Source organism: Oncorhynchus gorbuscha, linkage group LG23 (assembly GCF_021184085.1).
Source record: "Oncorhynchus gorbuscha isolate QuinsamMale2020 ecotype Even-year linkage group LG23, OgorEven_v1.0, whole genome shotgun sequence".
Lineage (NCBI taxonomy): Eukaryota > Metazoa > Chordata > Actinopteri > Salmoniformes > Salmonidae > Oncorhynchus > Oncorhynchus gorbuscha.
Window position 1 is genome coordinate 8,766,134 of NC_060195.1, and position 8,299 is coordinate 8,774,432.

At 40.2% G+C, this 8,299-nt stretch overlaps 1 protein-coding gene across 1 annotated transcript in view; it reads left to right on the forward strand.

The window, feature by feature from the left end:
* LOC124010388 (shootin-1-like) overlaps window positions 1-7,724 on the forward strand; it is a 24,915-nt gene extending 17,191 nt beyond the window's left edge. Inside the window, 10 exon segments of the mRNA XM_046322785.1 lie at window positions 1,443-1,596; window positions 1,783-1,840; window positions 1,842-1,940; window positions 2,054-2,127; window positions 2,280-2,404; window positions 4,160-4,174; window positions 4,688-4,753; window positions 4,902-5,034; window positions 5,559-5,874; window positions 6,292-7,724. Of these exon segments, the coding sequence (XP_046178741.1) occupies window positions 1,443-1,596; window positions 1,783-1,840; window positions 1,842-1,940; window positions 2,054-2,127; window positions 2,280-2,404; window positions 4,160-4,174; window positions 4,688-4,753; window positions 4,902-5,034; window positions 5,559-5,874; window positions 6,292-6,469 (1,218 nt within the window). The 3' untranslated portion in view covers window positions 6,470-7,724.
* Window positions 7,725-8,299: the final 575 nt, after the last annotated feature.

Here is an 8,299-nt window from a genome sequence, read left to right on the forward strand (position 1 = left end):
GTCTGTCTGTCTGTCTGTCTGTCTGTCTGTCTGTCTGTCTGTCTGTCTGTCTGTCTGTCTGTCTGTCTGTCTGTCTGTCTGTCTGTCTGTCTGTCTGTCTGTCTGTCTGTCTGTCTGTCTGACTGACTGACTGACTGACTGACTGACTGACTGACTACCTCCCTCCCTCCCTCCCTCCCTCCCTCACAGGACTACTACAGTTATAGGTAGCATCACCAGAAGGTAAGCCTCACAGTCCCAGTCTGACTCCTAGATAGATACAGTATATATCTCTATGGTCTGATTACCCACACTGGTTTCCCATGCAGCAGTTGCTGTACTGCAGCTGTGGCCAAACCTGCAAAGTCATCACCTCTCAGATCTCCACCCCCAGTACCCACAACACATGACATGGGGCTATGATGGGTGTTTGTTTGAAGCTGTCCAGCCCACAGGATTCCTCCCTAATTAATCTGGAAGCGATCATAAACTACCATCTTCCCCTCTCTGACAGTATATTCTATTTTCCTACAGACCAACCGACCAACCGACCGACAGACAGACAGACAGACAGACAGACAGACAGACAGACAGACAGACAGACAGACAGACAGACAGACAGACAGACAGACAGACAGACAGACAGACAGACAGACAGACAGACAGACAGACAGCAGGCTACATTACAGACATATGTCTGACAGATCCAGCTTCTGTAACTGATCTTTCTCAGCACCATGTAGACAAGCTGATCTTTATTACAAACAGAAACAGTCCTCGGCACTCCCCCTCAGACCATTCCGAAGGCGAAGAAGACGGATATGGAAGTCCTGGGCTTATAGTGTATAAATTTACGTTAAATTATCTGGCAACAGCTCTGGTCGGCATTCCTGCAGTCAGCATGCCAATTGCATGCTCTCTCAGTGGCATTGTGTTGTGTGACAAAACTGGACATTTTAAAGTGGCCTTTTATTGTCCCCAGCACAAGGTGCACCTGTGTAATGATCATGCTGTTAAATCAGCTTCTTGATATGCCACACCTGTCAGGTGGATGGATTATCTTGGCAAAGGAGAAATGCTCACTAACAGGGATGTAAACACATTTGTGCACAACATTTGAGAGACAAGCTTTTTTTGTATATGGAAAATGTCTGGGATTTTTTTTATTTCAGCTCATGAAACATGGGACCAACACTTTACATGTTGTGTTTATATTTTTGTTCAGTGTATTATATTCACAGTCGTGTTGAAGCACCATAAACCTGGATTGTTTCTGTTTGACCAGCCTTTCTGCTGCTGTTGCGTTTATAGTTTTCTTCAGTGTAGTTTTAGCAAGGCAAAGAGCAGAATTGCTAATCTTGAACACATAATGAGTAGTTCTTTGGGTGATTTTGTAAATCAGTGATTCTGCGCAGTCCAACTGAAATATAGTCAAATCTGGATCTCCATTCATATCCATGTAGGTGAAGGCTCTGGAGGCTGAGCTACAGGAGTACTCTCTGAAACAGCAGATAGCAGAGCTGCAGAGCCAGCTGGAACTGATGGAGGAGGAGAAGAGAGAGACAGAGGGATGTCTGCAGGAAGTAGAGAAGAAGAACCGTGACCTAGAGAAAAGAGGTGAGGAGGACACCTACGGGCTGTCAATCACATCACACTGTGGGTTACCCACAGATTTGATTCCTATAGCTTTGTGAAGGAATACGTCTCCAGCAGTACCAGTGAAATAAATAGTTGTCCATCTTCTCATGTTAAAAGACTGGTGACCCAGGCTTCATCTAACACATCTGTCTTTTATATCTTTAGTGCAAGAGCTGCTGCAGGTCCAGAAGAGCGCTGAGCCCTCACCAGGCCCTGAACCAGGGATCGCCCCCCCCCGCCCCTGTTCCCCAGCCCCCTCCACCCCCACCACCACCCCCTCCCCCTCCTCCACCCCCTCCCCCATCGCGATGCAACCCCCTCAGGTCAGACAATAGGCTATTATTATGTTGTGTACAGGCTTGCATGGAGGGATGAATGCTCCAACCACCGATCTGTCTAATCATACTGAGTTTAATGTACACTCTTCATTCAATAGCTCACTGATTGCAATCATGAGGAAATCATCCAAAAGTTCAAAGGGAGGATCCCCGAAGTTGGAACAAACTCCTGGTAGGTTTCAAATCACTGAGAATCAAATCTGCACATGCCAGAATAATATAGAACATAGAGAATACGATTCAAATAATCATTCATAATTGAGGAATTTCTTATTTTAAAATCACACATCTTTACAATATTATCCATCTCTCCTTGTCTTGTAGAAGGAGGTGCAGAAGGAGGTGCAGAAGGAGGTACAAATGACGTTAAAGTGAAGGCAGTCAATGAGATGATGGAGAGGATTAAACATGGAGTGGTTCTGAGGCCTGTCAAGGGAGGAGATACTAAGGTGAAGAGGTCAACAGTTCATGTTTTGTTTAAATAATTGTCTTGGAAAGGTGTGGAAATATAGACTCTACTTGATGTTCTCAAACTGTGGAAATATAGACTCTACTTAATGTTCTCAAACTGTGGAAATATAGACTACGTAATGTTCTCAAACTGTGGAAATATAGACTACGTAATGTTCTCAAACTGTAATGTTCTCAAACTGTGGAAATATAGACTCAAACTGTGGAAATATAGACTCTACTTAATGTTCTCAAACTGTGGAAATATAGATAATACTTAATGTTCTCAAACTGTGGAAATATAGACTACGTAATGTTCTCTACTACTTAATGTTCTCAAACTGTGTAATGTTCTCAAACTGTGGAAATATAGACTCTACTTAATGTTCTCAAACTGTGGAAATATAGACTACGTAATGTTCTACTGTGGAAATATAGACTCTACATAATGTTCTCAAATATGTGGAAATATAGACTACTTAATGTTCTCAAACTGTGGAAATATAGACTACGTAATGTTCTCAAAATGTGGAAATATAGACTACTTAATGTTCTCAAACTGTGGAAATATAGACTACGTAATGTTCTCAAACTGTGGAAATATAGACTACGTAATGTTCTCAAAATGTGGAAATATAGACTCTACGTAATGTTCTCAAACTGTGCAAATATAGACTCTACTTAATGTTCTCAAAATGTGGAAATATAGACTCTACGTAATGTTCTCAAACTGTGCAAATATAGACTCTACTTAATGTTCTCAAACTGTGGAAATATAGACTACGTAATGTTCTCAAACTGTGGAAATATAGACTCTACATAATGTTCTCAAACTGTGGAAATATTGACTCTACTTAATGTTCTCAAACTGTGGAAATATAGACTCTACTTAATGTTCTCAAACTGTGGAAATATAGACTACGTAATGTTCTTAAACTGTGGACATATAGACTCTACTTAATGTTCTCAAACTGTGGAAATATAGACTACGTAATGTTCTCAAACTGTGGAAATATAGACTCTACTTAATGTTCTCAAACTTTGGAAATATAGACTCTACTTAATGTTCTCAAACTGTGGAAATATAGACTACGTAATGTTCTCAAACTGTGGAAATATAGACTCTACTTAATGTTCTCAAACTGTGGAAATATAGACTCTAATTAATGTTCTCAAACTGTGGAAATATAGACTACGTAATGTTCTCAAACTGTGGAAATATAGACTCTACTTAATGTTCTCAAACTGTGGAAATATAGACTCTACTTAATGTTCTCAAACTGTGGAAATATAGACTCTACTTAATGTTCTCAAACTGTGGAAATATAGACTCTACATAATGTTCTCAAACTGTGGAAATATTGACTCTACTTAATGTTCTCAAACTGTGGAAATATAAACTCTACTTAATGTTCTCAAACTGTGGAAATATAGACTATGTAATGTTCTCAAACTGTGGAAATATAGATTCCGTAATGTTCTCAAACTGTGGAAATATAGACTCTACGTAATGTTCTCAAACTGTGGAAATATAGACTACGTAATGTTCTCAAACTGTGGAAATATAGACTACGTAATGTTCTCAAACTGTGGAAATATAGACTCTACGTAATGTTCTCAAACTGTGGAAATATAGACTATGTAATGTTCTCAAACTGTGGAAATATAGACTCTACGTAATGTTCTCAAACTGATTACTCCCTTATGTCTCCAACCATGTCATGTTTTTTAATCAACTGACTGTCTCCCCAAAGAGAGTTGCCGTAAAAGTGAGTATATTGACTTTTACATCAATTTTGTGAAAGGGAAGTCTCCCGGGATCCTAAAATCACAACAAAACAGCATGCTAACCCCCACATCACAGGGATAATCCACATCATATGGTACTAGAGTGAGATGGATTATAGCAGTTCTGTTATTAATCTCTCACTAAAACCGGTCTTCGTGTTTGGCTTTTGGCATGGGGCTCTTTCTCTTTGTGTAACATTGTCCGTGGATTACCTCACAGTGTAGACTGACAGACACCACATGGCTGCCGCTTTCATTTCATTTACCGGTATATTCTATTGATTGACAAAATCACCATGACAACTTGCAGGCGCCATGAGGGGAAAATCAATAAAAAATGGCCTCCAGCTTTCAAATATAGACCAGCTATGTGATAAAAGCTAACACCAGCTGCCAGGCCCGAGGTGTGCGTGAGCACCAAAGTAAAATGTGTGTTATGTTTATTATGTTTATTAACTTAGTTGATGTATTAATAGCATTCTCTCAACCCCTAGAAACCTCCAGTAATGGAAGAAAAGTTGCCACAGGAGAGTGCCATGGAAGAACTGAAAGGCATTCTGGTATGTTATTTTTATTTTTTATTTTATTAGTCTTATTATAAGACATTATAAAAGCTAATATATGCTTTTAATAAGTGACAACAACCTATATATCTGTTACCAACAGTAAAACATGTTGTATGTGTTTCTGGATCCCCCCCCCCCCCAGGAGACGGTGAAGAAGAGTCCCAGTCGGGGGTCTCAGGAGTCGGTCCCGCCCCCCCCAGGGAAGAGTCCTGTCAGCAGTGAGCTGGAGGTCATCCTTAGGAGGAGACGTAAACAAGCCTGTGACTCTGGAGGAGGTAGCACCACCATTCGTCTGTTTGTTTACAGACTATGAATAGACTATTTGAGTGGTGTGCCGAAATAGCCGTGACTATTCTACATATCCCCACCAGAGGGCTCAATACACTCTGTCGTGATCATTTGCATACAGTACTCTAATGGTTAAACTATAGACCAGGGCATATGCATGATGTCACTGTTCATTAGTGGTGAGCCACCTTCACGTCTTGTGAATTCAATAATAATTATACAGTGTGGTCTTTGTAACCCGTTCTTAGACAATCAACAGTGTGTTATCTTTGCCTTTTGAATATTGTCCACGGACAACCAAGTATCATGAACCAGTTTCGATGTCAGGCCTACAGTTTGGTTGGTAAAAATCTGCATCACTGTTTACTTTGTAAAATGCCAGTCAAAATATGTTATTGTTTATGCTCCTAGATCATATAGTAATCTAGTGCAGATAATAACCCACAGAGAGAGTGAACATTCTGTTCTCTTACATCATGTCCCTACTAACCCCTTTGTCTTTCTCCCTCAGATGAGAGCAGGGACGGACAAATAAGCAAGGTCTCCTCCTCTGACAGCCTGAACGGGAGGCACAGCCAGAGCTCCCACAGCTCTGACAGCTCAGGCAAAGAGCCAGAGGGGCCCACAGGACCAGGGCCTGGGCAGAGCCCCAGAGAGCCAGCCTCCCCCAGCGGAAGGGGCCCCGGCCCAGCCGTAGCAGCCAGGCGCAGGTCAGACTCTGGCCAAGAGCCCCAAGCAGGGTCCTGGCAGGACAGGAGGTCCCGTACTTCTTTGTCTGAGAAAGAGGTCGACTCCGAGGCGCCGGTCACCAAAGGATGCATTGTCAGGTAATGTACATCCATTATGGTGACCATCATCATGTTAATTATTTCAGCTAAATTGGCTCACATATCATTGGCACAACTACGAAATGTCTCTGGTTTGAATACCCTAGACGACAAAGTGAAACACCTATCGATGTGCCCTTGAGCAAGGCACTTAACCCACATTTGCTCCAGGGGCGCAGGACTACTCTGGCAGACCCTTATAAACAACACATTTCACTGCACCTATCCGGTGTGTAACAATAAAACATATATATTAATTTTTTTATTAAAAAAAAAACGTTTTTTTTTTTTTTTCTTCAAACAAAATTATTCTATTAAATACTTTGTTGGGGTATCTTTTTGTTGGTGCAGAATACATGTATGAAAATAAGAAGGACTTTTGAAAGAGGACTCACCCTTGTTGTTGTGTTCCAACAGTGGGGAGGAGCATGAGAAGGAGAAGCATGAGAAATGGGCACCACCACAGGCCAACGGAATCAGCCACCTTAACCCTAGTCTGAATGTGGAGACAGACACGCATGCCACACTGTCTCCCAGCCTCTCCGCAGTGCCCAACCCACTCAGCGGGAATGGGAGTACAGATGCAGAGTGTTGAAGGTCGGCTCCAGAGGTCCCTGGGCAACCAGGAAGGCAGGCGTGCTGAGGAAAGCTGCACAATTTGCACAGAATCTCAGTTATCTGCAGTTCGAGACACTTCATCAAAAAAAAGTGTTAGGTTATTTTATTTGATGCGCAAACGATCTCAATCTGATGTGTCTTAGTGTCATCATCTGATGAAATGCACTGTTTTAGAATCCAACCTTTTTTGATCAGATCTTTCTCTTCTTCCTCACACCCTGTTATAGTGAACAGGAATTGAATCATACTTCTAATCTACAGTATAGCACAAGCTTATTTGATGCAAGTTCTGCTTCTCCCTTACTTTTACTGAATCTAAAGAAGACACTATCTTACTACCGTAAGACTTTCAGTACAGTCACTGCTTACTTTATGCAGTAGAACGGCCACCTAAACATCGATACAGAACTATGTTTACCATCTGGGTCATCATTAGCAAATAGGATACAGATATTGCACATTATGAAGGTACTTTTGCTATTTCAAACTGTTCCAGTTTGTGAACTATCTTTAATGTGTAATCGATGCAACTACAGCGTAGGGATGCAAATGAAAGCCGTGCACGTTTCAATCCAAAATAGCCTAACGTCCTTGAGGAATTAGGTGCTTGTGTACTCAGTCTACCTCGTATTAGACACACTTGCCTCTTGACTATCCTAGCAATGGCACAACATTTGTAAATGACTTCCACCTACATTCCCAAGCTGTATAAGATGCTTTGTTCATATTTGCTGGGATACTCCCATTGTTTCATTACGGCTGTAACCAGATGTCATCCTGTGTGTATTATGTTAGTAGGTCATGCTTTCAGATATCTAGTACAACCTAAAACAACTGGATTAAACAGTCTTAATCTAAGAAATAAATACATTTGAAGGCTCATAGGACAGTCACTCTCATACCCATCATGACATTGTAAATGTTTTCTTAAAGATTCAGAAACGACATTGAGAGCATTGACTCTATTTTAAGTCATTTCTATGAAGCCTTCTTTCATGTTTTCCAGATGCAATTGTTTACTAAGTCTTAAACCTGTCACCATTTTCTCAATTCGATTTTTATTTATTAGGCAAGCAGCTGACGAACAAGGAAATAACTGGACTGAGTTTGTGTGAATCTTGATATTGTGTGTGTTTGGGATTTGAAAATGAAGTGTTATGTTTTTTTTTTTAAACATTTACATTGATATTCATTTTTCAATTATATGAAATAAAATTACCCAATAAAAACAACAAGACTTGTACTTGTATCTATTTTTCCATCTGTATGTGTGTAGTATATGTTAGAGGAAATTGTAGTTAAGATGATTAATTATGTATACATTATTGATTAGAACCATTTATTCTAATACTATTATGTTATGATATGAAAAGTAAAAGTTATTGGTTAAGCTGTTACTGAAAATGTAAGCAGAACTAATTGATTGTCTGTGCCTCTTGTGAAGGTTAAGGGGGAGAAAAAGCTTTTCAGACAAGATAAGAATGTTTGGGTTATGTTCCATTGGTAGGAGAAAAGTATATCTTCTAGACAGGTTGTAATGTCTGGTTTATGAGTGGAGTAGAAAGCATCTCCGGACCTAAACAAAAAACAACGGGGCTATCGTGGGAAACTGATGATGTCATTTTGAGTTTATAACCTGTGGAAATCTGTGTATGTAGTTAATACTCTCTGGAATTAAACGCTCTTTACCTGGCTTTTAAGACTGGTCTCGATCTACTTCATGCATAATTAATGAACTTACAACTCATTAATGAATTAGAAATTAGTGCTAATTGGTTTTGGCAATTAAAGCATAAAGGAATTTAGA